The 27428-nt window shown below is 48.3% G+C and overlaps 12 protein-coding genes across 12 annotated transcripts; 8 read left to right on the top strand and 4 right to left on the bottom strand.

The window, feature by feature from the left end:
• Window positions 1-562: 562 nt before the first annotated feature.
• On the top strand, window positions 563-2905 carry PEX2_028050 (SWAP/Surp domain-containing protein; the record flags this gene model as incomplete). The annotated part of the gene is made up of 1 exon (XM_016740080.1): window positions 563-2905. The coding sequence occupies one exon, from the start codon at window positions 563-565 to the stop codon at window positions 2903-2905; it is 2343 nt and encodes a 780-aa protein (XP_016593491.1).
• Window positions 2906-3239: 334 nt separating this feature from the next.
• Window positions 3240-4152, top strand: PEX2_028040 (nuclear transport factor 2 family protein; the record flags this gene model as incomplete). The annotated part of the gene is made up of 6 exons (XM_016740079.1): window positions 3240-3246; window positions 3429-3446; window positions 3604-3668; window positions 3745-3816; window positions 3875-3973; window positions 4036-4152. 6 exons carry the CDS (start codon window positions 3240-3242, stop codon window positions 4150-4152), a joined length of 378 nt encoding a protein of 125 aa, XP_016593490.1.
• A 270-nt stretch (window positions 4153-4422) lies between these two features.
• On the bottom strand, window positions 4423-5499 carry PEX2_028030 (PQ-loop repeat-containing protein; the record flags this gene model as incomplete). The annotated part of the gene is made up of 3 exons (XM_016740078.1): window positions 4423-5023; window positions 5120-5377; window positions 5432-5499. The coding sequence occupies 3 exons, from the start codon at window positions 5497-5499 to the stop codon at window positions 4423-4425; spliced, it is 927 nt and encodes a 308-aa protein (XP_016593489.1).
• Window positions 5500-7761: 2262 nt separating this feature from the next.
• On the top strand, window positions 7762-8694 carry PEX2_028020 (NmrA/HSCARG family protein; the record flags this gene model as incomplete). Its single annotated transcript, XM_016740077.1, has 1 exon — window positions 7762-8694. The coding sequence occupies one exon, from the start codon at window positions 7762-7764 to the stop codon at window positions 8692-8694; it is 933 nt and encodes a 310-aa protein (XP_016593488.1).
• Window positions 8695-9967: 1273 nt separating this feature from the next.
• PEX2_028010 (uncharacterized protein) lies at window positions 9968-11311 on the top strand (the record flags this gene model as incomplete). Its single annotated transcript, XM_016740076.1, has 1 exon — window positions 9968-11311. One exon carries the CDS (start codon window positions 9968-9970, stop codon window positions 11309-11311), a length of 1344 nt encoding a protein of 447 aa, XP_016593487.1.
• A 208-nt stretch (window positions 11312-11519) lies between these two features.
• On the top strand, window positions 11520-12508 carry PEX2_028000 (SDR family oxidoreductase; the record flags this gene model as incomplete). The annotated part of the gene is made up of 3 exons (XM_016740075.1): window positions 11520-11600; window positions 11667-11887; window positions 11944-12508. The coding sequence occupies 3 exons, from the start codon at window positions 11520-11522 to the stop codon at window positions 12506-12508; spliced, it is 867 nt and encodes a 288-aa protein (XP_016593486.1).
• Window positions 12509-13408: 900 nt separating this feature from the next.
• On the top strand, window positions 13409-15154 carry ish1 (double-strand break repair enhancer MSC1; the record flags this gene model as incomplete). Its single annotated transcript, XM_016740074.1, has 5 exons — window positions 13409-13493; window positions 13547-13597; window positions 13649-13796; window positions 13845-14624; window positions 14680-15154. 5 exons carry the CDS (start codon window positions 13409-13411, stop codon window positions 15152-15154), a joined length of 1539 nt encoding a protein of 512 aa, XP_016593485.1.
• A 572-nt stretch (window positions 15155-15726) lies between these two features.
• Window positions 15727-16332, bottom strand: PEX2_027980 (RTA1 domain-containing protein; the record flags this gene model as incomplete). The annotated part of the gene is made up of 1 exon (XM_016740073.1): window positions 15727-16332. The coding sequence occupies one exon, from the start codon at window positions 16330-16332 to the stop codon at window positions 15727-15729; it is 606 nt and encodes a 201-aa protein (XP_016593484.1).
• Window positions 16333-19822: 3490 nt separating this feature from the next.
• On the bottom strand, window positions 19823-20531 carry PEX2_027970 (cytochrome b5-like heme/steroid binding domain-containing protein; the record flags this gene model as incomplete). Its single annotated transcript, XM_016740072.1, has 4 exons — window positions 19823-20053; window positions 20129-20366; window positions 20445-20469; window positions 20528-20531. 4 exons carry the CDS (start codon window positions 20529-20531, stop codon window positions 19823-19825), a joined length of 498 nt encoding a protein of 165 aa, XP_016593483.1.
• A 639-nt stretch (window positions 20532-21170) lies between these two features.
• Window positions 21171-22756, top strand: PEX2_027960 (uncharacterized protein; the record flags this gene model as incomplete). Its single annotated transcript, XM_016740071.1, has 2 exons — window positions 21171-21301; window positions 21352-22756. The coding sequence occupies 2 exons, from the start codon at window positions 21171-21173 to the stop codon at window positions 22754-22756; spliced, it is 1536 nt and encodes a 511-aa protein (XP_016593482.1).
• A 546-nt stretch (window positions 22757-23302) lies between these two features.
• On the bottom strand, window positions 23303-23630 carry PEX2_027950 (translation machinery-associated protein 7; the record flags this gene model as incomplete). The annotated part of the gene is made up of 3 exons (XM_016740070.1): window positions 23303-23400; window positions 23456-23545; window positions 23609-23630. 3 exons carry the CDS (start codon window positions 23628-23630, stop codon window positions 23303-23305), a joined length of 210 nt encoding a protein of 69 aa, XP_016593481.1.
• A 717-nt stretch (window positions 23631-24347) lies between these two features.
• Window positions 24348-26876, top strand: PEX2_027940 (putative serine/threonine protein kinase (Prp4); the record flags this gene model as incomplete). Its single annotated transcript, XM_016740069.1, has 1 exon — window positions 24348-26876. The coding sequence occupies one exon, from the start codon at window positions 24348-24350 to the stop codon at window positions 26874-26876; it is 2529 nt and encodes an 842-aa protein (XP_016593480.1).
• Window positions 26877-27428: the final 552 nt, after the last annotated feature.

The raw sequence follows: 27428 nt of genomic DNA, 5'->3' as shown, positions 1-27428 counted from the left end.
TATATATGATTAACGAAAGGGTTTGGTTGATAATCCTGGCCCATTTGAAAATTTTAGGGCTTTTTCGAGCATTGCGGGAGATTTTCGCATGGCAAGATTAATTGACTCAAGAGTATCACGATAGTCAGTAGGTTTAGAATAAATAGTGATTATAAAAGCACTGCTCCAACTCTTTAATGAGGATATACGAGAGGCTTCCTAGAGATAACAATCTCTCGATGTTATACTACTAGACGGTTCATGAACATCCATGGATGGATGTCAAAATGCTCAGCTTCTTATCGTTTCTATTAATATTCTTATCGATAAGCTAAACGTCGATGAAGCTCGACCGCCTACTACTTCAAGTAAAAGTACTGCCTGACACGTGCCCACGGAGAACGCCCGCTAATTCGATGAAGCTCGACCGCCTACAGTAGCCCAGTCAAGTTGTCTAATGTTTAAGATGTCCGCTCTTCTAGTTCTTCTAGCACTCCTATCTCGTTAGATTTCTATCAGATTTCTTCATTCTGCTTATGTTTGAAGCTGGCCAGTGTTACCGCAGTCACAGCTGATTCTCATCATGCCGGACGAGTCGAAGGGGAAGAGCTTCCCCGACGTCTCAGCGAAACTCTCCGCGCTTCCAAAGAAATCACTTTTTGAACGTCAAAAAGCCGAAGCGGAGGCCAAACGTGCCCGGGAAAAAGCAGAGACAGCTGCAGTCTATGAAGAATTTGTCAAATCTTTCGAAGATGAGGATTCAGTTGTACCACAGTCATTGGATGGAGGATCGAATACGTTTAGAGGCAGGGGTGGTGGTCCCCCCAGGCGTCATTTCGCAGCTTCCTCTTCACGCGGCAGTGGCCATGGACATTTAGGACCCCCGCCGCCCTCACTTTCACACAAACGCTCCCACGAAACTTTCCCTCCCTCCCGTCGCGACCATCTCAAATTTGAAAACATGCTTACTCCATCTGAAGCCGACAGAGTACTTGACGAGGAGGAGAGGGCAGCTCCCAAGCCCACGTTGTATCTTGCATCGCTTCCTCCTGGGACATCCCCGTCGGTTATTAAGTCATTGATTCCCTCGACCCTCACTGTGGACAATGTCAAGATCATCAAACCACCCGGACAATTGCCAAGCCACCGGGAGTCCTCTTCTGCACTCGTCACCCTCACAAGCGACTCGGCCGCGTCTAATATCGAAACAGCCGTGAGCACGCTTCAGAACAAATACCTCGGTTTGGGGTACTACCTGACCCTCTGTCGACACCTTTCTTCTACTTCGATCAATTCAAACATGCCTTTGCCTATCGGCCTCCCGTCGACTACTACTTCTCTTCCGTTTGGCGCCAAGCCTATTCCACCGAGTTCCGGCACAAGCTTGAGTCGAGCTCCACCACCAGGACCACATCGCGGGGGAATCCCTCCCCCAAGCTCGTATGGATCAACTGTTGGCCGAAACCGCCCGACCACTCAGGTGCAGGTGGAGCTACCGACAGACATAAGAGTGTTGAGACAGATACACAAGACTATTGAACAACTCGTGAAACAGGGTCCGGGATTTGAGGCATTGTTGATGAGTCGGCCAGAAGTCCAGACGGACGAAAAGTGGGCATGGTTGTTCGATCCAAGGTCGCCTGGTGGTGTATACTATCGGTGGAAATTGTGGCAAATAATCACGGATCCCAAGAAAAAGAACATCGATAAGCCGGCTATGATCTTTGAAGGTGGTCCGATCTGGTTACCTCCAAAACAGCATCTCAAGTTTGAGAACGTTACTCGCATGGAACAATTTGTGTCACACCCCGACTACGACTCATCTGACGAAGAACATTCGGATGGAGAAGATGATAGACGGAATATTGCCGGAGCACCTCCGGATGGAGCCAACACACACAGCCATGATCCTAACTTCTTGAACCCCTTGAAGATGGCCAAGCTTACTCATCTTCTTGCACGACTTCCGACGACCCATTCAAAGCTTCGACGAGGAGATGTTGTGCGACTGACAGCATTCGCCATCGATCATGCGGCATCGGGGGCATCCGAGGTTGTGGACATGGCCATTCGCAACGTTTTCCGGCCACTCGCTTATACAGGAGCCAACCCACATCGGGAATTGGAAACAAGTACTGCTAGACTTGCAATTACTGACAATGACAATCTACCACCATCCGATGAACTATTGGATCAGTCCTCCGCGAAGCTTGTCGGTCTTTACATAATCTCTGATATTCTCTCGTCTTCAGCAACCAGTGGCGTCCGCCATGCATGGCGATACCGCCAGCTGTTTGAAAACGCCCTCCGTTCACGCAAGGTGTTTGAGCACCTTGGTCGACTGGATAAAGACCTGAAATGGGGACGACTGAAAGCAGAGAAGTGGAAGCGCAGCGTTGGCGTTCTTTTACATCTGTGGGAAGGGTGGTGTTGTTTTACGCAATTGAACCAAGAGCATTTCACCCAAGTGTTTGAAAACCCACCACCCACAGAAGCAGAATTACAGAAGCAAAAGGAGACGGAGAAGGCCCATGCAGATCAGGCGGCTGTTGCATTTGCCAAAAGCAAGAGTCGATGGAAGACAGTTGATGATGAGCGGGGTGGAAAGTTTGACCCTACTGGTCCTGCGAATGAGAACAAGCCATTTACCTCTGTCCACGCAGTGGACGAATCAATGCATGGAATGGAGGGAACTGGAATGGAAACCAGTGACTTGAAGACTGTTGATGGGAAGACCATGCTTAAGGCGCCGCCATCGGGCGATGAAGATACCCAAACCGAGATACCCCAGCTACCTCAGCACCCACCTCAGCACCCAACTCAATCTGACAAATCCGAAGAATCCGCTGGGCAGCAGGAGCCAGAAACACGACGACGAAAGCCACGACCCAAAGCCGAAGACATGTTTGCCTCGGATTCGGAGTAAGGTTGGGCATGATTGTAATTGTACAGATTATGGATAGCACTGGACGATACCTGAAAGATACCTGTAATGATTAACAATGAACAATGAATGATTATTTAAAACATGTTCTCTCATATAGATAAAAGATAGTTGTACGCAGTAGTACTCAAAAGACCTGTCAAGCGGAGGCTCTTCAATACATAAGGCAGCCAGGCATCATCGGCAGAACATTTCCTGCCCCACAACCCCTCATCAACAAATACCTTTCTCCTTTCGCGTTCAACTTCCTGTACCCTTCAAATACAGTCGCATCCCCTTTTCCTTTCTTTTATTTCAAATCCACAAGTATCTCAAAATGGCTGGTATGTTTTTCTCTCGCGCTTGGTTTATATATGTCCCTCCCGAAGGGGATGGAGGGGTCTGATCGTTTGGATCCCAGATAGCAGTGTGTGACTATGTTGCGCAACGCGATGGGAACCGACGAAGAAAACAATGTGAACATGAAAGATAAGAAATTGACTAACAAACTTGGTGATTTGTATAGATTTCAACGCTATCGCTCGTACGTTATACCCACACTTTCCTGGTCCATGCATACAGATCCAGCAATGCGCCTGTTCCCAACGATCCGGCCATCCTAGGTGGAAATGATGCCCCAAGAGATGGATGTTATATAACACACAAAGAATCGTGTCCTAACCTGTGATCAACCTGTACAGAGCAGTTTGTGCAGTTCTACTACCAGACCTTTGACGGAAACCGCGCTGGCCTGGCTGGCCTCTACGTAAGTCCCGCTCTAGAGATACACTTGCAAGCGAGAGATATGTGAATGTGGACTAACAGCAATTATCAACCAACAGCGTGACCAGTCTATGCTTACCTTCGAGACCAGCTCGGTCCAGGGTGTCTCTGCCATCACTGAGAAGCTCAGCGTTCGTCACCCCAAAATCCTTCCTCACAAATACTCCAATACTGATTTTGCGACTCTAGGCTCTGCCCTTCCAGAAGGTTCAGCACCAGATTGCCACCTTCGACGCCCAGCCCTCCAGCGGAGATGGAATCGTTGTCCTGGTTACTGGCGCTCTCCTCGTATGTTGAATGCCCATGACTTCTTCTGTTTTCTTAGCTAATGCCAATTTCTCTATCAATAGGTCGACGAGGAGCAGAAGCCCATGAACTACACCCAGTGCTTCAAGCTGCAGCCCGATGGCGCCGGAAGCTACTTCGTGCTCAACGATGTCTTCCGTCTGATCTACAGCGCCCAGTAAATTGCTGGCCCCGAAACAAATACCACGACGCGATGACAGGGGGATGTGCTTTCTTGTGAAGAGGATATGCCTTGGAGGTGACCGAGTCAGATATCTGTCGTTTTGTCGCAAGTGACACCCCTCGACTTGCGATATCCCCATTGAAGGATTTATTAAGAATTTATTTTTTTGGATCACCGATCATTCTAGAACTGTATTGGATTTCTATTCTATCGAGCTACAAGATAGCACTAAATAAAAGCAACGCGAAGCAAATCTTTTATACGCACATCACTGGCTCTGAAGCAGCGGGGTCTCCTCAGATGGTTGCTCCTCATGCGCAGGTCCTTGCTGGGCACTCTCACTAGAAAGAGCCGACCCATTGGGCGCGCCATTCTGACCAGCCAGCTGCCCAACTTCCCGCTTGTTCTTGGACCCGAAGTACTCGAAATAGATTGCCATCGTCAACAAGGTACCCTGCAAGCAGGCTGTGACAACTAGCACACCCCAAATACTCCAGCCACTCCAACCCTTGCGGGCAGCCAGGCTAGCAGCCCAGATAAGACTTCCCGGAGTCTGGATGCACATCATGGGGATACTCAAGCTCCCCACGCAACGCAACCGGAAGGTAGTATAGATCTGCGGGAAGTACTGGATCGACGCGAGGATCGCAGAGAGGACACCGAGGAAGTTCGCCCAGGCCGAAACAGCGGCCGGCTGGCGCAGCTCAAACGCTAGGGAGATGATAATAGTGGCGAGCGCGTGTAGTAGACATATCCCCGTTATGACGAGCGCGGTGCGGTAGGTCGGTCCGTTAGAGGTGGATGATACGGTGTCCACTGGGTCTGTGGGGGATGTGGCGCGCGGGAAGTAGATCACGTATAACAAGAGACTAGATACGGTTAGACAAGCTCGGGTGTGGGTTTGGGTGTGGGTGTTCGGTCGGGAATTAGGAATCAGAAACCACTAAGTACGTTGTTCGACTCACATGGAAAAGAAACAGAGCCATTGCATGGCCACCTGGAAGACACCTAGTAGCCCTGCGAAGCATGCAATCCCACTGATCTCCTGGCAGCAGGCGACATCTTGCGCGGTGGATGGGAATACCAGGATATTGGCAAATGCCGATGTCCCTGATGTTACTCCTAGGAGGATAAAGTATGGGGAGATGCCGAAGGAGCTTCGTCGGGCGATGATGCGGATGTGTTGGGGCAGGTATGAAAGGAGGATGCCGAGGATAATCAGGCTATACGGTACGTCAGTGACTGGAAACTGTTAGTTTCGGTTCGGAGGGACGTACACAGATAGGACAGTTTGAAATATGCCTGGCGAGGCCAGCTCGCGGCAGTAGGGTGTTAATGAGTCCATTGTTGTTGTCTTTCAAATGTATGAAGCTCAAATGAGGAGGTCGGGGGTCGGGAGCTCGTGATAACAGCTGATTAAACCAATTCGTCACATTGGAGATTTCGCTCTCTAATTTAACGAGATGAGAGGGAAATTGTTATTTTCAAAGACAAAGAAAATGTATTCCGAAAGGTATTATTATCAACTTGAGTACCTCGTTGGGCATCGGTGCTTTAATCCCTTGACGCTCGGTTGCCTGAATGCCTTAAATAACCACTCGGGTAACTAACTAAAGCACGCCCCCTAGTTAGTGTCAAATGCACTCAGCATACAGAGTGCTTACACATATTTTTTTATAGCCCCATGGCATCTACTTAAAATGGACGCTAGATGCTGAGGAATTGGTTAATCAACAACAAATATGTTCATAGTGTAAAATAGATCGTATTGTTCAGTTCCCGGCGCCTCTCGTACACTCATGGCTCACTTCTTATTCGATATACGAGATGTTCGATTTGTTTCGGGAAATAACCATTTCTGCTCCAATAATACAATATATACGTTCCCTTACTCTGTTTGCAAGCAGAACAAGTCTAAGCTTGAGATCGCTAAAATGGCATTTGAACTGGAAACCATCGACGTTGTCATTATTGGAGCAAGTTTATCTGGCCCCCAAGCCGCTCACTCGCTGCAAGACGCGGGATTCTCGACTGTGACATTGGAAGCATAGTCGCGTATAAGCGGAAAGACGTGGACCATCCCATCCGGCCCAGATAGGGCGGGCGTGGCAAACTTGTGCGCGGAGTGGCTCAACGACGCCTCCCAGTCTCACTTGTATACCAACTCACTCGAGAATTGGGCCTTGAGTTCACTGAGCTTCAGATGCAGGGGGAGTTGGTCCTACAACTGAGTCATGGAGAGCTTAATCATACAGTGCCCAGGCATCTATACGGCAAACAACCCCTGGTGGGTTGATGGATCCATAGCATAACATCAACAGAGAAACTGATTGATGGTGCACGCTACCAAACGGTGAGGGAAAGTGATCCGACGGATGAAAAAGCTGTTTGAAGAAGAGTACAGTAAGATTGACCTGGCGAGGTGTCATGAGTGCGGCCAGGATGAAATCGCTCTCGAAGAATTTGTCTGCAGTAGTGCTGGGAGACCAGCTACATCAGCAACGGCTGCTGTAAACATACGAGTCGTGCTGGGCCGTGAGCCTAGATAGTTTAGTGCCGCATCTTTCTTTATATACTATCAGAGTCAGGGCGGACTGATAGAGTTGAGACCAGGCCAAGTGAAGGGTGAAGTGGTCAAGTCTATCATGCAAACCACTGATGATATGCTTTTCGAGCCCGGAAGATCATTATGGCTTTCTCCACCCCATTTTACAAGAACATCATATTTTATCCGCCATTGTAGGCCCAGAAACCCTTTTGGTAGATTAGTCGGGTGCGATCAGACATCTCATTTGTGTGGATGAAGTGATAGATATCATTCCGACGATCATCAGTCATTCTCACCATGAAGTTCACGACTCTTTCATTTGCCCTGCTTCATTGTGTACTATATTTTGTGATCAAAGCGAGAATGTTTCAAAAGATCCACTGGAGAAAAGTCATTATATAGTTAAAAAAAAGGATAGGTTCTAAATATATACTCTACCGTTGGAATAACTAACGCTTCCTAACTCACTATCCGAAAACGAGATCATCAACCAATCCTAAGATGACACCCTAACCTGAGCATCTCAGCCTAACCATTCCTATGTGGCTAAGGGCGATGCGCCTGCCATACATAACTAGCACAGCATCTTATGAAAAGCTTTTCAGCGGGCCATTAATCCCAACAGCATACTCATGGCTCCTTGCGGAATGTAAATCTTGACTTGGGGAATTTATTGGAGATAACGATATCACAGTGCTTTTTCTAAATACAAATCTCCTTTGTACTATAGATATCACCAAAGTTGAGCAAGCTCGAAATGTTGGCACAAGCAAGTGGTTCTTCGGTGTCGGGCTATACCCGGAGTTAAAGCAGTAGGTAGGCCCCCGGTTCCGGTCTGTGCGTACCCGTTGGTGCTGCTTTCGGTCTCGCGTCTTCCCGGAGTTAAGGAAAGCTACTTGCGAAGTATTGCCTCTTCAATTTCTTTTATAGGTATATATTGTTCTTAACACTTATAAGTAAGAAGTGTTGTTCTAATACAATAAATCAAACCATTACAGACATCCTTTAGAGTTTTGACTATCACTACATCTCACCTTTCAAAACCTCATACAACATACGATGGCCAAGGTCCTCGTTGTCTTCGGTGCCACTGGCAATCAGGGCGGCTCTATTATTGATTCTGTTATCAACGACCCTGTCCTTGCCAATGAGTATCGAGTCCGAGCTGTTACCCGAAACACCTCTAGTCCCGCGGCGCTGGCTCTTAAACAAACGGGCAAAGTTGATGTTGTTGAGGGTGATGCGGAAGACACTTCATCCTTGAAGCGAGTTCTTCAGGGTGCCCACACTATCTACTCTCTCACAACTACTATCTACGACGAGCGGCTAGAGGAACGTGAATTGTCTCAAGGCAAGGCAATCGCTGATGCGGCTGTCGCTACTGGAGCACAGTTCCTCATTTTCAGCACCCTCTGCCATATCACTCGTGTCTCCAGCGGGAAATATGACAAAGGCCGTCATTTCGACTGCAAAGCCGAAGTTGAGGACTACATCAGAACATTACCCATCAAAAGCGCATTCTTCGCACCGGGCTCTTTCATGCAAAATTTCAGCACGAACATGAAGCCGTACCCTGTTGGTGATGGGACCTATGCGCTGGCCAATATCATTTCCCCCAATGCCAAGCTGCCGCTCATCAATATCGAGGACACTGGTAAATATGTGGCCGCCATCCTCGCCAACCCCGACGAGTTTGAAGACAAGGTCCTTGCTGCTGCTACTCGGCTTTACACGATGCAGGAAATTGTAGAGATCATGAGTCAAAGCTTAGGAAAGAAGGTCGTTTACAATCAACTTCCGGAGGCAGTGTTCCGCAACTTTTTGCCGCCCAACATGGCCGACTATTTGGTTCACATGTTGCTGTATATCCAAGACTTTGGATATTATGGCTCGGAAACCGACGACTTGGTGACATGGACCGCGGCCAACGCCAGAGGCAAATTGACCACCCTGGAGGAGTACTTTAAAACACACCCACTGAATCTGGACTGAGGCGGCAAGAAAAGAATGATTGTTTCAAAGAGAGGGAAATGTATCTAATCTAACACAGTAAAAGGAGCACATCAACAGTACTGAGCTTTTAATGTTGAGTACGTTGTTTGGGCGGAGGCTGTGCATGACGGGGAGAACCTTTAATCAGCAGCAATGTAACTGAAATGAACTGAAATGATTAAATCCCTTTCGAGTTCTGGGTTCTAATTTACTGTATGATAGGCAAGATCGGCTTAGGAAGTAAAGGAAAGCACATTTCGTACTATAACGATTTGATATTTAAGCACTTAAGCTAATTCTGAAATTCATACCTAAGCTCGAGTTATTCATATCAATTGATCGTACCATACGGAGTACATTATTGTATACCTAAATTTATGTCATATTGCAACATAGCATTTAGACACCCCACATATAAACATATACTACACTAACCAGTCACATACATATACAGACACAGTCATGATCCCGGCCAGGTGATGAAACCACCTAGCAGCCGTTACTCACCCCCTAATCCATGATGCACGTAGAGCCTGATACGGCGCCTAGCGCTAGCCAGAGTGGGTATATAAAAGTGGATATACGAGAAAAGCAGGGATGGTGGATGTAATGTTCAATGCACAAGAAAAGTCGTATAATTGGGTTCCCCTGCACGCGTAATCCGGTCTGCACAGCGAGTTCAGCTCTAATGTACGCCGAACCCGAGCACCCAGACGGCTTGAAAACACTAAAGATATCTTTAAAATACTCATGAGCTACGTAATCAGAAGTAGGATCTATCGTCTCTGTAGTTATCATTTTGTCTGGGATTCTACTCACTCACTTCATAGTCACGCATACTGGCCAATATGTCGGCCAGAATGTATAATAGTCGACGATGCACAGGATTTCTAGAGGACCGTGCGGGGCTGGGGGGGAGCCCTAATTCTGAATGTTTATGATCGGCGGCATTCGCCAGTAAAATATAGAGTATAGGGAAATAGCACTGCATAAAAAAGTCGGTGAAGTTGAGGGTGAAGATAGCCCTGGAGGAATTGGTCTCTGGCACAAATCAGATTAGACGCCCAACAAATAAATAGTCCGTGGAATGTTGCTACGCTTTTTATCAGACCCGAGTTTTATCTACGGCTGTATTTGTTCTCCCTCAGCTCCAGTGTGATTGCCTGCGTGGATAGTGTCCTCCCCTTTCCTACTCCTCATATTTTCAATCCCTTTCCTTCAAAAAGACCTAAATCGTGAATCTGTTCCCTGATTCTCTCCCACTTCCGGTAAAATGCCATTGAAGCAGGTCGGATTTGGCCAGTACGAACGTCCCTTCGACACGCTCGAGCTCTTCTATCACCGCATTGCAGCAACCGGCTTGCGTTTCCAGAAGGAACACTACCACATATCCAGTGTCATTCAGCTTAAAAATGTGCCTTCTTTGACACAGTTACACCAGGCGTGGAAGGAACTACGACATCAACACCCGCAGATCTCAGCTATCTGTGATGAGACAAGTTCTCGGTTGATCTATACAGTTCCTTCCCCGGAGACCCTTGAAGAGTGGCTAAAGAAGACATTTATTGTGCACTTCAGTGAGACTCGTCCCGCCGAGAGCCTTGATACAGTTCTTCCTCCATCCTCCCTATTCATGCTCCATTATCTACCACAGTCAAGGGAATTGTTTTTCCGTACACCGCATTGGCGTACCGATGGAATAGGCATGGTCCTGCTACAGCACGACTTTTTGACCCTACTAGCTAGAGGCCCTCAATCTGCCCTGGAATTTGATGGCTCTGAAGTGTCACGCATACCTCCAAGCTTGGATGAAGCTGTTGGTATATCACTTGACATTACGGATGAAATGAAACTGGGTACCGAAGCTGAGTTGTCCGTTATTACTAGTGGGGCAGCGCCCGCCTCTATCACCCATACTCTGCAGAATAAAACACCCGGGAACTCGCGCCGTTTAAGTACTCGTATTTCCAAAGACCTCAGTCGGAAACTCATCGCGGCGAGTAAGCTCCGCGGTCTGAGGGTGACAGCAGCTGTCCAATCGGCCCTTATTCTTGCTGTACGGCCGCATATGGTTCCCGTGGATGGGCGCCTAGTCTGCTTTAACGCATATAACATTCGTGATCGAGTTCCAGCGCCCTGGAGTGGCCCTCAGGGAGCGACTGGTTTATATCATACAGGCCGGCCCTGTAGCATTGACTTGGGTGTCAACAAAGATTACGATGCTATTGCTACAATTTTGACTTCCCACTACCAGCGCAGTTTACAACCAATTTTCGAAATAATGCCATGCTACGTACAGACTACCACCTCACTGCTAGCAGCACCGCTAGAACTATCGATCCAAGCACCGGGTGCCGCGCATCCCGAGCTCAGCTCACTTGGTGTTATCGATGACCGTCTGCCAACAGTTCACACAGGCCCCGCAGCCACGGTAGAGATTGAAGACTGGTGGCTGGGTGTTCAAATTATCAACCGAGTTTTGCAAACGTATCTATGGACGCGTGAGGGTGAGATACATCTCACTTGCCATTTCAATGACGCCTTTTATGAGCAAGGATTTGTCGAGGGTCTTCTAGAGGAGTGGAAATCTAAGTTGGTGGGGGAGCTGATAACCTAGTCGTGGGCTTACGGGCTCCCTGTGAATGATCTGCAATCGTAGATGCCCAAAATAGGTCCGCTTTGACTCTGTCGTGTAGCAATCAAGCCTAGCACGGGCCGCGTAATGTGAGGAGTCGCCCAAATAAAAGAGCACGGTTTTCCGCTCCGCTATTTCTCGAACATTTTCATCTTTCCAGTGTTGTGTATGGAGTAGTACTTACAGCAACATGACTGAAAAGCTCACCTGGTTCGTGACGGGCTGTTCCTCTGGCATGGGGGAATGCCTGGTCCGGGCAATTCTTGCGGCGGTACGCTACTAATTTCTGCTTTCATCCATGGATACAATCCAGATTTTGTTAATCAATCGCAATCAGGGTGATCAAGTGATTGCAACAGCTCGAGCGCGAAACACAAATGCTCTTGATCGCCTAACTCCACTTCAAGATGCAGGAGCCGCTGTGATGGAGCTAGACGTCACAGCAACAGCAGAAGTGCTCAATGCTAAAGCTAAAGAAGCATGGGCAATATACGGAAAAATTGACGTCCTTGTCAACAATGCTGCCTACATTGATGCGGGCGTATTCGAAGAGATCGAGTGAGCCCTAAACCGAATATGTACTGTGGATGTCCAAAGCCTGATATCGACTCCAGTGAAGCATTCCTGACCCAGGCCATCCGCAGCAATGCCCTTGGTCCTCTCAATCTTACACGTGCCTTCCTCCCGTACATGCGGAGTAGGCGGACTGGGGCTATTCTTTTCATGTCATCCGTGGGTGCTTACTACGGTGCACCTGGTGCTAGCGCATACTCAGCCTCGAAGGGTTTACTTGAAGGACTAGTGCCTAATCTCAGTCTGGAAATCGAGCCATTTGGTCTCCGAACTTGTATGATCACGCCTGGCTACTTTCGTACTAGTGTTATGACGCCAGGCAATATTCTGTACCGAGCACCGAACCCATTGCCGGAATATGCGGAGATGAATCAGTTAATCAAGGCGGGTTGTAATGCTGCGGACGGGAACCAGCCCGGGGATCCTCTCGAAGCGGCTAATTTGATCGTGGATGCCGTCAAAGGTCAGGGTCGATGCATTGGCAAAGAACTTCCCTTCAGGCTTCCAATAGGACCCGATGCAATAAGTGCGATAAGAGAGAATTCCCAGGCAAAGCTAAGGATCTGTGATGAGTGGGAGGATATTGCATCTGCTACTAATTTTTAAAACCCCCCGCACGCAAATTATGTGAAATACTATTGTAATCTAAACAAATTAATGACTTGGAAGTATTGGCAAGCAAGAGGAGCGGTGAATCCATTGACGAAAAACCGCAAACCTGTAAAAAGGGGAGGACTTGCGGCGGGTTGCAAGCTCGAGCATGGAATCTCCGGACAACATGCTCAACTCAACTGAACGCTCCATACCTCCCAAGGAAACCCCATCTACGTGGTTAATCGAGGTCAATCCGCGACCGCCCAGGATTGAGGTCTCCGATGTGGTATACATACGGCATTGATTACTGGGGCATTGCGTGTCGTGGTTTCGTTGTTGTCACATCAAAGGGGATCATGTACCTGACCCCAATGTCATGTGGATTCGTTGGCGGCGTATTTCAATGTCTTTTCACGGTCATATCGAGCACACATATTGGAAATTGCCGACGGTGTTAAAAGGGAGGGAAGTTCCCCAATATGATCATGTGAAATATACTCGATGCCTCATATTTCAGGCATTAACAGCCTCACTCTAAACCAAAATAGGCACGCTAAACCATATCAGGTAATTCACAGAGACCAGGGTATAGAGCAGAAGAGCATTATTGATGAAGAGTAGCATATATTCATATCCATACATTTCATATTCTAGCATCAATTAATGACAGAAACAAACTTGGAAATGTTCCAGATCTGGGCAGAATATAGAATTGAATTGATGATTCATGCACTCCAGCTCAATCCAAGGCAAATTCCCCAACTACGTCACTGAGCAATCATCCATGGCCCTTTCTTGCTTTTGCAGCTCTCTTTAAAATCTTCCATTTCTATTCTCTTCACTAGCACATTCATACTTTATTCTTGCTAAATACCAAAACCCTCCTATCATTTTGTCCAACACAGCAACACCATGAAGTTGAATCTGGCCACTGGCCTCATCTGTTTGCTCGCGTCCACTGAAGTAGTGGCAGCTTCCAGTTGGTGGAGCAAGGCTAGTATGTTGTCATGGATTCGGAAATCTCCTTTCGCAAGCTAATATCATCAATAGTCTACAACAAATGGCATGAAACTGAGCTCGAACGATGGCTCTCGGACCATAGTATGTAGCACTTCGTTTTCTAACAGCTTCATATACTTACACTTCATACAGATATCCCCCACCCCAGTCCTGCCGACCGCCGTGACCTAGAGAATTTGGTCAAAAACAACTGGGATAGCAGGGTGCAGAAACCCCTTGGACAAGTTGCCGATAACATCAATCATGAGCTACACCATGCCAGAGAATGGGTCTTTGATACGTAAGGTGCTCACATATCCCTGTCAGGAATGAAAGTTGACCGGTATAGTTGGTCCGACTCTCAGTTGAAATCATTCCTCGATCGCCACGGCATTCCTGCCCCCCAGCCCCGCAGACGCGACCTTCTGATCAAGACCGTGCGTGAGAACTACGAGAAGATCGCCACCAAGATCGGTGAAACAGCTTCCTACCCCGGAGACTGGCTGTATGAGGAGTGGTCCGACTCGGATCTCAAGGAATGGCTCGACGAGCGTGGCTGGCCGGTGCCCCAGCCGTCCAACCGTGACAAGCTCATTGCATCTGTTCGCCGCAACTCGCGCATTATCAGCTTGCAGTCCCAGAGCATTGCTGCATCTGCATCCGCTGAGGCCGAGGCTGCAAAGGAGACTCTGAGCGATCAGCTTTTCAACGCCTGGTCAGACTCGAAGCTGAAGGAATTCCTTGACAAGCACAATGTCAAGGTGCCCCAGGGTTCGAAGCGCAATGAACTCATTGCTCTAGCCCGGAAGAACCGTTACTATCTCTCCGGTCAGGTATCGAGTGCCTCATCTGCTGTGGAGGAGGCGTTTGGCGCTGCTACCACTAAGGCTGGGAACGAATATGCACGCGCTACCGATTATGCTAAGCTGAAGATCGAGGATGCTTTCGAAACTGCCTTGAATGGCTGGTCTGACTCCCGCCTGAAGGCATTCCTTGATGCCCGAAACATCCCCGTTCCTCAGAGCGGCAAGCGTGATGAACTGATTGCTAAGGTCCGCGCCAACGCCCACAAAGCCGCCGGTGGATGGAACATGTACAACTTCGATACTTGGGATAAAGAGCACCTGGTGTAAGTACATACCTGTCTGTTGATTATATCGTCGCACTGGCTTACCTTTCCACAGGAACTACTTGTCTGCCGTGAACCACAAGGCGGCCCAGCAGGTCGATGCTTCACGCGAAGAGCTCATTAAGAATGCAGAGGACTCTTACGCCAAGGCTTCCAAGACTGGCGGCGAACAGTACGCCTCTGCAACTGCTGCCCTCGCGAAGGTCACTAGCACAGCCAAGGATACCACTTTCGACCAATGGTCGCAGTCCGAGCTCAAGAGGTATCTGGACAACTACGGCGTTCCCACCTACCAGGGCTCGAGCATTAACGAGCTCCGAGCTGCGGCCCGGCGCAACGCTCAGTACTTTAAGTACGGTACCGTAAGCCCACAAGCTACTATCTATGCCAAAATTATGGATACTTTGCACTGGGTTGTGGATCAGCTGAAGATCGGCGCTGCTAGCGGCCGCGCCCAAGGCACTGAAGCTGCTGAAAAGGTTCAGAAGAAGGTCTCCGAGCACACGGAACAATTGCGTGAAGAACTTTGAACTACTCTTTATCGTATTCAGATCTTTGTTATTGTTTTTCTCCTGCGAGAAAGTTGGGCTGGACAATGGGTTTTGTAATATCTTCTAAGTTACGATGATTATGACATTTGGATTACAACATTTGAGATCAAAAGCTTTTTTCTGTAGGTTGTTAATAGTCTTCTATTTCCAAGGTAGAAAGGTATAGGATAGATTCTTGCAGGCCACATGAACTGTATATGACTTTAACACTTAGGTACATGTAGTCAACGAGGGACACGAAGAAATAAAACGAAGGATAGTACTGGCAGGCCCAGGATACCTGTCTCAAAATCATTATACATCTGCTAATTTCCTTTGCCACGACACCGATGTCTTCGTTGTGAGTTTATACAGGATGTATTCATTACTATTCTTTTTGGGTGCAATTCTCGACCCGACGAAACATTTCAAGGAAAATGTGGGCTTCACAGTTTCTAAATTAATTAGGAATATATTTCTCGCGATTCGACGTCGGTAAATGCGTGACGAGGTAAATCTGAACCGGAGTATTATGAAAAATAAATTTGTGCTATGATCCTCAACAAGCCTTGTCACCTCAATTCATGATCCATCCTCATTTGAGCCTTCTCTTGTTGGAGGAACTTTTGCAGAACCCCAGGGTGCCGGATTGCCCAAACGATCATGACTAACAACATCAATACTGCATCAAATATATAGATCGTCCACTCATGCTCCATCAGATATCCGTCAGTGCCCTCTATGTATTCAAAGACCCGAAAAACACTTCGAATCAATATCAGAGCACTAAGGATATAGAGCGTCCGAAGCTGGGTTTTCCAATCGAGTTCCGCATTGAAAGACTTAGCAGTGGGACGTTGATGCATGCGAACTTCAAACACCACCGATGTGAGAATGAAAAGACAAAACATCAGGACTTGGATGAGGAGACCAACAACAACAATGTTGCTACCCATTTTGGCATTGCTTCCGGAAACCATGAGACCGGCAGCTCCACCTTGGATCAAAAATGAGAAAACGTCGCCGGAAACAAAGACTTTCGTGAGCCAATTGATGCGAATGAGCGAGTGTGTTTCGGCGTGTACACATCGGATGATACGACCCAAAACCATATAAATAGACGCCGCGAACAGGGTTGGGCCGAGGAGGAGGAAGACGTTTTGCACAGCGTATGGCATTATCGAGCCTGTTTGATGATGCGCGGTGGCTCGGCCAGCATAACCAATCACCTCGACTATTACTTTTATTAGCCTTGGTTTCGAACATGTTTGGATTTGGGGTGGACAACATATTCCGCCGATTGAAAATGCCACGCAGAAGCTAGCCTTTGTTCGCGAAATCTTCCAGAAGTGAAATGCCGTTGCGAAAAGGAAGGATAACAAGAATATGATGGCAGCGGGCATTGAAGGAACATATTTCCATAAGTAGTGGCCACCCTTGTAGGGCTCGAGTTCTGCCATGATGAGCAAGTATTTCAGCCAATGAGCTCAACTGGATACAGGTGGTGTGAGACTTCGTCGCTACAACTTGCAGCGGATTGATAGCAATTGCGGATTTGCAGTGTTTCGATTAAAAGTTATGGGGAGAAAGTAAGAAAATGTTTTGTTCGAGTAGCAGCCCGGAACTTGAAGTATAAAATGCAGAAGCGGGAAGATGCCCCCTTTAAAAATGTCCAAGGTTGCCTGAAAGCTGAGATCGATCAACTTCACTCATCTCGGTTTAGTGGTCGAATATACGCGTATAGAAAAGGGATGTGGGTATTGCTCATTTCCTAGCCTTAAAGGTGGAGACTTTATTAGAGACACAACATACATCATACAGAATGTGATGCCGATATCTTCGTTATTCCCCTAATGAAGAACATAGGCCAGATATACACGTTGAACTTCGAATGCAAAATAATGTTTGCTGGCTTGCTTGCTATCTCACTAACAGGGGTTTCTTCTCACAACAACTCTTTCTGCATTCTGTATCTTTAATAGTCGATTTTCATCCCAACCTTATTTCTCCGGAGCCCACAGTCACAATGGTGAATTTCGATATCACTTTTCTATATACTTAAACCTAGCATAACTAGGATTGACTACCACCCCCTTCCTCGAAGTCATAACCCTTCAACAATCTTGGTCATATGGTTCACCGATCTGGTCCCTAGTCTGGGAAGGGAATATCATCAGGAATCATAAAATCAAAAGATAGAGAGTACTTTAGAGGTAATAGTTTTGCATACTAGTGGTTACTTACTAAGGCTGAAACACCCTAGTGATCCTGATCCTGAAGACTGGTGTTTCGGTTTTCGAAGAAGCTAATCAAGCTCTAGCTCCCCCACTATAGCGAGCTAGCTGTCGATCTCGATCACCGACCGCTACCACAATTCGCAATCAGATAAAGCTTTAAAGCAATGAGGATAAAAGAAATGCAGTGGGCCTATCGTATGTGGCGGCTTCCACATTCGATATCTCAATGCCTGTCTACCTTCGACATGGAAAGACAATGTTAAAGGCACTCTAAGCCGTAGAACGGTGCGCTGCTAGCTATACTTTGTGTCATAGCCTAGGAAAAAGTGTGTTTAAATCTGCCGTAGAAAATTGCAGGTTTGGAAGACGACCTGATGAATGACGTTTTAAAGGGCATTTTGAACACAATTATGAAGGGTTCGTAACATTCTATCCGACGCTATCCTTCCTAAACCTAGCCCAAGATATCTAATACCCGATCGTTTGTACAATCGCCATGATATCTCTCAGAGACAGGGGCGTCAATCTCAAAACGTATCTTCAGAAGGCACATATACATAAAATGAACGAGACCATTCAAAGTACTAATGCAAGTATCTTCCTAGGAAGCGGTTCTGAAACCCCCTTGGGCCTCTCTCACGATAGCTCTGCGCATAATTGCGAATCTATACCACTCGGCCTTCAACTCGGAGATCTCATTGGTTTTTTGCCTGAACTTGTAGGGCTGGACAAAACTTTGCAAATGAGTTGTCCACTTTCTAGCCATCTGTTGCTTTTCCTATACTTCGGGTTCCAGCACTTCGGATATACGAAAGTTAAAGTTGAATTCTCGCAGCTTTTGGCCACCACATTCATTAGGTACGTGATGGAGTGCAAGTAACTGTAGGTTTCCGTTTACGAAGTTTGGAATAAGCGCACTGTTGGATTCCCAAAAAACATGCAATCCTTTCTAGATCCGACTGTAATAATTGCCCAACCTGATTCGTTTAGCCCTGTTGTGACATTGGAGAAATGGTGTGTCCTAGGAGTTGTTACTCGGACGGCCCCCGCAGCGCCTTGTCAGTAAATTAGTGCGGTGCGGATGGACGGTTCGGTTTCCGAAAAAGATTTGGGATAGGATAGCTCTCCAAGTGCTACGGCTTCGGATATCTAATGTCTGAGTTAGCCTAGGACTTTTTTAAATCACTAAGACGGACCGGGCCAATTTTTGGGCTTCCTTCTCTAAAGTATCATTACTAGGAAGCGACTCGGAAGACTTGATCTGGCTGATTGATGTCATTTCAAACGTTCCAGGGCTGTTCAACGATTGGATAGGTTCAGGATAACTCCTGGTTGTAATGGGTGACGGGTCAGTCAGACGCCGACTGTATTATGTATCAGTAAGCAAACCATCTGAGTTATTTGAACTAGCTGAAGGCAGTGCAAATAGAATCAAAATTTAGATATAGAATCATATGATATAATGTCACTCAGAGAAATGTCAAGTTCCAAGGTAGAGGTCCATGGTTGAATAAAATCCTTAGGTGACATCTTGTAATCCAGACGCTAAATCACCCTCACAGGCTGGAACCTACACCTAGGCATATGTACCTAGCTAGGTAAGCCAAGCGGACGCATACCTAGGTATAATATAAATTCTAGTCAAAACCTATTCGCGTACTAGTATGTTGTATATAGAAAGTGTATAATCCGGTGAAAAGCGGCTATAGTCACGTGGCTTACGATCTGCAGCCTCCCGAGATCCACACTTGACACTCCCGAGGTCACCCTTCCACGTATCCAATCAAATCACTTCCGATGTTCACCACCAGTTGTATACCTCGGAACCAACCCATAGTGATGTGACCTGGTATAGCACTCGGCCTGAAGGCCCGTGGAACTGGTTGTAAGTTTGATACCGCGCTATACTATGCTTAACAAAGAGGCACTTCGTACTAACTGGTTCTTACTAGTGAGCAATAGAGAAAAATATGCGACTGATCAGGCTGCAAGGCGCAAGAGCGGCCTTTCGGCCACAACATACTCTACAACACCTAGAACCCGACGGTGCCGGACTTCTGGAACTCTATTGGCGTTTCGCCGAATCTTCCAAATGCTAGTGGGATGGGGGAGTTGATCAAGGAAAAACGCAAATGGGACACACTGAAGGGAAGGGGTCATCAGGATGTCGGAAATATTGCACCTGACGATTCGACGGATGTTGCTGGCCTGCTCAACTTCCTTGGCCAGCTTTGTTACATTCTGGGGACCTGAGATAGTATTGTAAATAAACCCGAGATCCGGTTGCGCCGGTTTTGAATTGTTGCCGAAAAATAAATCACATGTCGCTCGTGTTGTCCAGGCTCATGATTGTCCTTGTAAACGCTAGTTATCGGCCATTGTCGTACACACCCTCCAAAATATGTATCCCCCCAATCCTTTTGTAGCGCGGTCACGATTTAGGAGCTTCGGCGTCACCCTCAGCTACCAACTTTCCAACTACCAGGTACTTCTCCGAGAAGCGGTCTTCCCACGACTGTAGGTTCTCCAGCTGCTCCGCATCCAAATCCTTCAGATCATCCAACGGTGCAGACAGGTCCTTGGTCAGCATCTCCTCATCGAAGCTCTGGCAAGCCAAGCCGCGCGAGGCGTCCCGGCCAGCGAAGTTCTCGTAGGGTCCGCCCTGTTCCAATCATTATGGTCAGCTTTAGCTCCAACAGCGCTACGCGGTGGCATTTCACGGATTCCAAACACATACCGGCCCATAGAAGTTCCTGCCAGGGGAGACATCGAAGACGCGGCCGCGGACGGACAGGTAAACGGGGCGGCCTTCCTCGCCGTTGAACTCAATAAGAGTTTTGGGGATGTAGGTCTTGAAGACGGTTGGCGGCGGAGCACGGGGAAGAGTGATTGGCGCCTTTGGGCGGAAGTGCCAGTACACCAAGACTCCGAAGAGGGAGACTAGGATCAGGTTGATGGGGGAAGCGATAGACATCCTGTTGGGTAGCGAGCGGTTAGTTGGGTTGGTGTCTCATCTTCCATAGCGCGCCGAGTGGGATCTGAGGGACACAAACACTTCAGCCTGTGGCGCGGAATTATCTGCAGTCTCCAAGTTAGCGGGTGTTTAGACCATGAGCAACGTGGGACATATACATACCCATTGAGGCAAATTATATTTTGGATTTGGAGAGAGGTGGGAAGTCCGGAGGCTCGGGATGACATCGATATCCCCACTCCACGTGATTAGGCCTTATATGGACATTCTCTTTCATTCTTTGGCTTCTTCGGGTTATATTTAGGAAATTATCTACAACAGAGCTACTTTTCTCACATGTGAATTGATTGGAGACTAGGCTCTCGGGCCTTAGATTTCAAAAAACGTAAAACGCCCGGCAGTCCCTGAAATGTTTCAAGAGCTCTCTCCACTGGACTATTGCCCCCCATTTTAATCTGCCCACTTCTATTAATACTAGCGGATGTGTTATTTCAAGTTATTTTTAATCATTGATGTTCGGGTCTAGTCCTTCTTTCTCTTCAATCACTACTTAATTTTTCAAGTCATCTTTTCATTTGTATAATCTTTGCGTTCTTCCTATATTCTACAGGCTTCCGTGTTGGGCTGCGCATTGTGGCCCAGAAGACATAGCCCCTTCCATATTTTCCGCTCCTTTATCTCTTTTCATTCCCCTTTCATCCTTTTTTTTGTGACTTGAACTTATTCATCGTTTTACGTGAACTTTGCGCTTTCTTTTCCGACCAAAATCAACCCTGTGCCACGGTTAGAGCGTGAGAAAATCGATATGTGGTCTAAAAGACCGTTCCACAAGCCCAAACGGCCCTCGATCAGCGGCCCCAAGTTGAATGGCAATCCACCCACCACATCAGACCCTGTGCATGATATGGTCGCAAAAAGGTTGCCCACTCTGCCTGAGTAAGTACTGTGTTTACTACCCTTTTGATAACACATCTAATGGAAACCAGCGATTTGCATTCGTCGTTACAGCCGGATTCTGTCCCGCGTGATGATATCAATAAAAGACCCTCGGATTTCTCGCCTGCTGTTTCGCCGATGCTTGAAGCTCATAGGCGGGCAAGCCAAAGTAGTTTCTGTGTCTCGCCCATCGGAGACGGAGACCAATTTCCTGATTCTGATTATGCGCGACAGGAGACTCGGATCTCATCTTCGCCAACTCCTACTCCTACTCCCAAGGTAGACTATGTTGAGACACCCTCTCATCCCCGGGTTCAGCCTGTCCAGCCTGTCCAGCCTCCCCAGTATGAACAGGACTCTAGACGATTTATCTCCGGTAAATCGACGCGCTGGGATAATTTTTCGGGCGAACCAAGTGACTTTGGTAGAGCTAGCCATGTTGATCCCCGCAACACTTCTTTTCACAGACCCTCTGCGGCTCCTGCGCCCGGGGCTCCTGCTTCCAACTTACTAAACTGGGGCCAGGGGTTCAACCCCAAGAAGACCCTCAATGCAGCTCGACATCGGATCAGCAGTTTCTCGAAGCCCGAAGAACTTTCGCAAAAGGAACCCAGAAGTAGATCGGCATCACGTGGATTTCCAGCGAGCGAGCATTCCCGCAAGCGCAGCGGCAACCACGCGCTAAAGACAAGTCCCCAACTCGATAACTTTGCATTCGCTCCTACAACTGTAACCACTATCACCGCCGGTGGTCCAGTATCAGTTCCCCGACCGGCAACAGAGCACGCTCCAAGCCATCTGCTAGAGGACAAACCACTACTCAATTTCGATAACGATTTCAGCGACATGATGCTCACGAGCGATGAACCCAGGAGCCGTTTCAGCGCAACTACATACACAGCCACCGAACCCGGTAGCCAAGATGCAAGCCCGCGGGAGAGTATGCAGCTCGAAAACCGATCTACAGACGACGTATCCACATCCTCTATCATGGCCCGACGCCGCCCAGTCCCAATCGGCGTGCCGACTTCGAAGAAGCAGACCGTCTCCGCCATGCCCGTCCGAAAGCCCACTCCATCCCAGGTCGCACAACAGGTCGGGCAGATGCCCGCGCAGTCGCCTTCGCCTCCACCTCCCCCTGAGGTGCCACTAGATGCACAGGGCCGCATTAAAGCAATGGAGAACAAGAGGGATGACCTTACCCAGCGCAGATATAGTCTGGAGGCGTTGATCGCCGAATTGAGTAAGGTTATTCAGCCTACTTCAGCGGTGTACGATCTGGCTGCGAAAGCCGAGGCCCAGAAAAGCATTAAGGGCATCGAAGGCGAGATTGCGGATATCAAGAAAGAAGAGCACGATCTTGGTATGAAGATTACTCGAGCGTGGCGTCGCCTGGACGAGAAGGAGAATTCTGGTGATGGCAATAATCTCTGGGTCAAGCGAGTCACTAGTTAGTGGCTGTTGCTTGCTGTTGGGTTGTGATTTGGTCTATGCGCGGCTGATCTCGATCTTATTTCTGATGCTACTGTGAAGTTGTTAGCGTCTTGTTTGGTTCTACCTCTTTTCGAGGCAGTTTGCCTGTTCTTTTTCCGATATTGGGGCATGGTGGTTGTGTTTTGAGCGTTCGATTCCCCTGCATGGCAGGTTGATACCCACTTTATTCGGAATTTGCCCAAGCTGCGGCGATTTATGTTGATGTATTTTAGTCTGACTAATCTCATTACTGTCTAACGAAACTGATCGTTCCAGAAAACTCTTGTATGCATGAAAATGCGATCAAGCGCGAAATAGGTATTGATGGCTAAAGATATACAGAAGACCCATTGGAATGAACTATGAGTGCAGTGATGTTGGTGCGATCACACATTCGAAGCCACCCATCGTCCGCTCTCATATTGAACATGGCTCGTGTAGGTCGTGAAGATGGGCTCAAGAAACCTGGTGTCAAGGCTCGTTGTGAGGATTTTGGGCAAGGGATCCGTCGAGGAGTATGCGATCCGTTTATTTCTTGCCGGACTTCTTGATGCCTTGCTGGCCGGTGTTGAGGGGACCCTTCTTGCCCTTAGCCGCATCCTGCATGTCCTTGCGGGCCTTGGCGTCTAAAGAGAGTTGTTAGTCAGTGACTCTTTGTATAGGGTGTTCGAAAAGCCATACCAGCCTTGAGCTTGGCCTGGTGAGCGAGCTCATCCTCATCGAGCTCCTTCTTCTCCTTCTTGGCAGCCTTCAAGGGCTTGGCCTTGCCACCTGTAGATCATAGGATATTAGCGAACAGGATTTCGAGAATACTAGAATGTGAGGTAGACGAACCTTCTCTGCCGATGCCACCCATTTTGTTTAAATAAAATAACTAGGAGAGTGGGTTGAAAGGGGTCTTGTTAGGGCGGGGTGAGTTGACGGCGTTGAATGAGAAAAAAAAATACATAGAGGGGTGCTTATCCACACCCTCGGTGGCCACCTACATACATCGTAGGCTGGGGCGAGGGTTTTACTTTTGAAGGTATTACTAGTGGTATAATTTACTGTCTTATTTCAAGCCCATACACGCTTGTTATGCTGAGATTCAGCCTACCCACCAAGACTGAGTATTGTAAATACTGATGGGCTAGTCTGAAAGAGGTTAGGGCTATTCTAAAACTACGGTCCCACTGACTTTGTACGTCGCCCAGCAGAAAATCAACCGACCGCCTACTTGAAACGGACTAGCGCAGACTCTGCCCTATCTCGACCCATCGAGCTTCGACATGGCTTTCAATTCATCTCTTGTTGTCATCGATATCCTGTGCACGTGCTCTTATCTAGCTACCAAGCCTGTTTCTTCGACAAGCTATGCGCTAGGGATTTTAATCACTTTTGCAAGGCTTTGGTGTGAAGGCAGGCCTCTTACAGCCGGTTGGACTTTCACAAACCCTTTGAGAAGACTTATTGTCGCTGGAGCTTTTGCTAACTGAGCCTTGTTGTTGAAGCTTCCTCCAAAGGCCAAGTGAAGTGAATAAAAGACGAAAGTATTCTCTACGCGTCTTGCTTGATTGTCTCGAAAATTGCAAACATGTCGCATCCCAGGTCGAGGTCCCCATCGGTCCCCTCTGAGGGTGAGATCGTCGAATCAGGCCCAGAGACGAAGGCAACTGCGTCAAAACCTCCTCTTAATGGCACCAGCGTTGACCGTCCCACCAGAGCTAGCCCATCCTCTGCGCCCAGATCTCCCGCGTCGCTGAAAGGCACTCGATCGCCACTCCGGCAGAGGTCGCGGACCAGGTCCCTATCGAGATCCCGCTCTCGTTCCCCGTACAGAGAGAATAAGACCCACAAGCGCAGTCACGACGATCTTCCCGAGTCCTATGATGGTGGCTACGACCGGCGACCCCGCTATGAGCCTCCGCGACACTACAGGTCTAGGTACGACGACAGACGCCGTGACAGGCCCGCTTCCAACAGGCGCCCGAACTCATATTACGATTATGACCGCGAAGAGACCCATGGAGAAGGGTTACGATACAGTGATGATTACGACCGACATGACCGACACAAGGACAAGCGGCAACGCACCCGCAGCCGCAGCCGATCCCCTTACCGTGAATCGAGAAAACCCAAGCAGTATTCAGGCGATGAATTTGATTCAAATGTGGTTAATGCCAGGTCTTCAGCGGATACCGGAAGGCGCTTGCCCACTGAACAGTTGGTGAGGGAACGAGGAAAGGCTTCGGTCGTCGCTCAGGACTTGAAGCTTGGTGCTGAAAAACAAAAGAACCAGGTGCAGGCTTCTTCTAATCTTCAAGCCCATGTGGCCGACGAGTATGTTTATTCTGTCACTGAAGAGGAAGAACGTGCGACTAATATCCACCCCAGAGAAACCACCCCTAACCAGGATATCGCGCAAGAGCCGGAGCTCGCTGAGCCCATTAACGAAGCCGATGCACTTGAAGCTCGCCGGAAACGTCGTGAAGCTATTCGGGCGAAACACCGAAGTCAAGCGACGCCACTACATCTCAAAGCGCTGAACGTCAGCGAGGTCGAGACGGATTCATCCACGCCTGGCACTGAGCCAACTAGCGCAAAGGAAACGTCTGGTGAGTTTCTCTTGGACAAGCTTTCCTTGGCATCAACGAAACTGACGCCTATAAACTCAATAGATTCTCCACGAGCATCCCCCTTCGAACAACCCGGGGAGGCATTCCCTGGTAGTATTGGAAAAGACATGGACATGATCAACTCCAATGCACCCGTTGGCGGTACTGATAAGGATGGTCCCTCCGCTGCTGATTATGATCCAACTCTCGACACCAAGGAAGAACGACAGAAACATGGCAATGTACAGGATGGAAGGGACGAAATTTCCTCTGCAGCATACGATGAAACCAAGACTGTCAAGCAAGACATTCTCCTCCCCGATGCGGCCCCAGCGCCACCACCGAAGACCGAGGCGTTCGATATGTTTGCAGACGACGATGATGACATGTTCGCAGAGGAAGTACCTGACGCCAAGCCAGTGCATGCTTCAGCCACAGCTGTACCCCAGGGCAAGGAACTGGATATCAGCATGATGGATAACTGGGACGATTCGGAAGGTTATTACGCTGTTCGACTCGGAGAGCTGATCAACGGACGATACCATGTCCATCAAAACCTTGGCAAGGGAATGTTCTCGTCTGTTGTACGTGCAACTGACACCCAGACAGGGGGTCTGGTTGCTGTCAAAATAATTCGCCAAAACGCCATAATGCGCAAGGCCGGTATGAAGGAGATTGGCATCCTAGAGCAACTACAGGAAGCCGACCCGGAAAGCAAGATGCACCTCATCAAGTTCGACCGATACTTCGAGCACAAGGGTCACTTGTGCATGGTGTTTGAGAACCTTAGCATGGACCTACGTGAGGTCCTGAAAAAGTTCGGTAGGGACGTTGGCTTGAACCTGCGCGCGGTTCGGGCTTACGGCCAACAGATTTTCCTTGGGCTGTGTCTCCTTCGCCGGTGTAACATCCTCCATGCAGATCTCAAACCGGACAATCTTCTTGTGAACGAGCAACGAAATATTCTGAAAGTTTGTGACCTAGGTTCGGCGTCGCCGGCCTCCGATAACGAGATTACGCCTTACCTCGTCAGTCGTTTCTACCGTGCCCCGGAAATCATCCTGGGTATCCCGTACGACTACGCTATCGATGTCTGGTCCATTGGCTGTACCCTCTTCGAGCTGTACACGGGTAAAATTCTCTTCACCGGCCGAAACAACAACCAGATGCTTCGCTCCATCATGGAGTGCCGGGGAAAGTACCCGCCCAAGCTTCTTCGCCGCGGATCCCTGGCGCCTCATCACTTTGATGAAATGCTTAACTTCCACAGCGTGGAGGAAGACAAGATCACCGGCCGCCTTCACACCAAAATTGTGGATTTCAAAAAACCGACACGTGACTTGAAGTCGCGCCTCATGGCACAAGGAACACGCGGGATGCCGGATGCTGAGGTCAAAGATCTGACAATGTTCTTGGACCTACTTGACCGGTGCTTGAGTCTTAACCCCGAGAAACGGATCACGCCAGCTGAGGCTTTGAAACACCCATTCCTGGCGCCTAGGCTGTAACTAAGTTGCCTAGTGAAGGGATTTCTACTACATGGATTGCATCCCGATCAATCCTGGTCTATCCGAGCTTACAGGGATATACAATCCTGGTCCTGAAATGGTGTAGCTCGGGTGGAAGGATCGGCATTGCTGGGGAGGGTTGATCTATGGGTTTTTCTTTTTGTCAATATGCAAACTGCGACAGTAAATTAGCATCTAGCTTCTCAAATGCAAGCCCATATGTATGTTGTAACATATCCACAAAGCCACCAAGCCCTATCTATCATCGGCTTTAAGACTCCTGCCGAGACCGAAGGTGGCTTGGGATTTATCCAACCTTTCATTAATAAACATAACCGTGTACATATAGCCAACAAAGAAACCCCCTAATGGAGTGCTTCGTGCATGATCCCGTAGTCCCACACTGAAAATCTGCTCCTGCCAAAAGCAAACAAGCCCCTAGCCCCCAATTGCAACACCCAGCACATCGGTAGCGCGCGATAACTCGATTATGAATCCAATTCATCACTATCACAAACAAAGAAAAACCAACACAAACCCAACCCCCCCCCC

The sequence above is a fragment of the Penicillium expansum genome, assembly GCF_000769745.1.
Source record: "Penicillium expansum strain MD-8 chromosome Unknown contig75, whole genome shotgun sequence".
Taxonomy (NCBI): Eukaryota; Fungi; Ascomycota; class Eurotiomycetes; order Eurotiales; family Aspergillaceae; genus Penicillium; species Penicillium expansum.
Note: the sequence above shows the minus strand (reverse complement) of the source record. Positions and strands in the feature narration are given on the sequence as shown.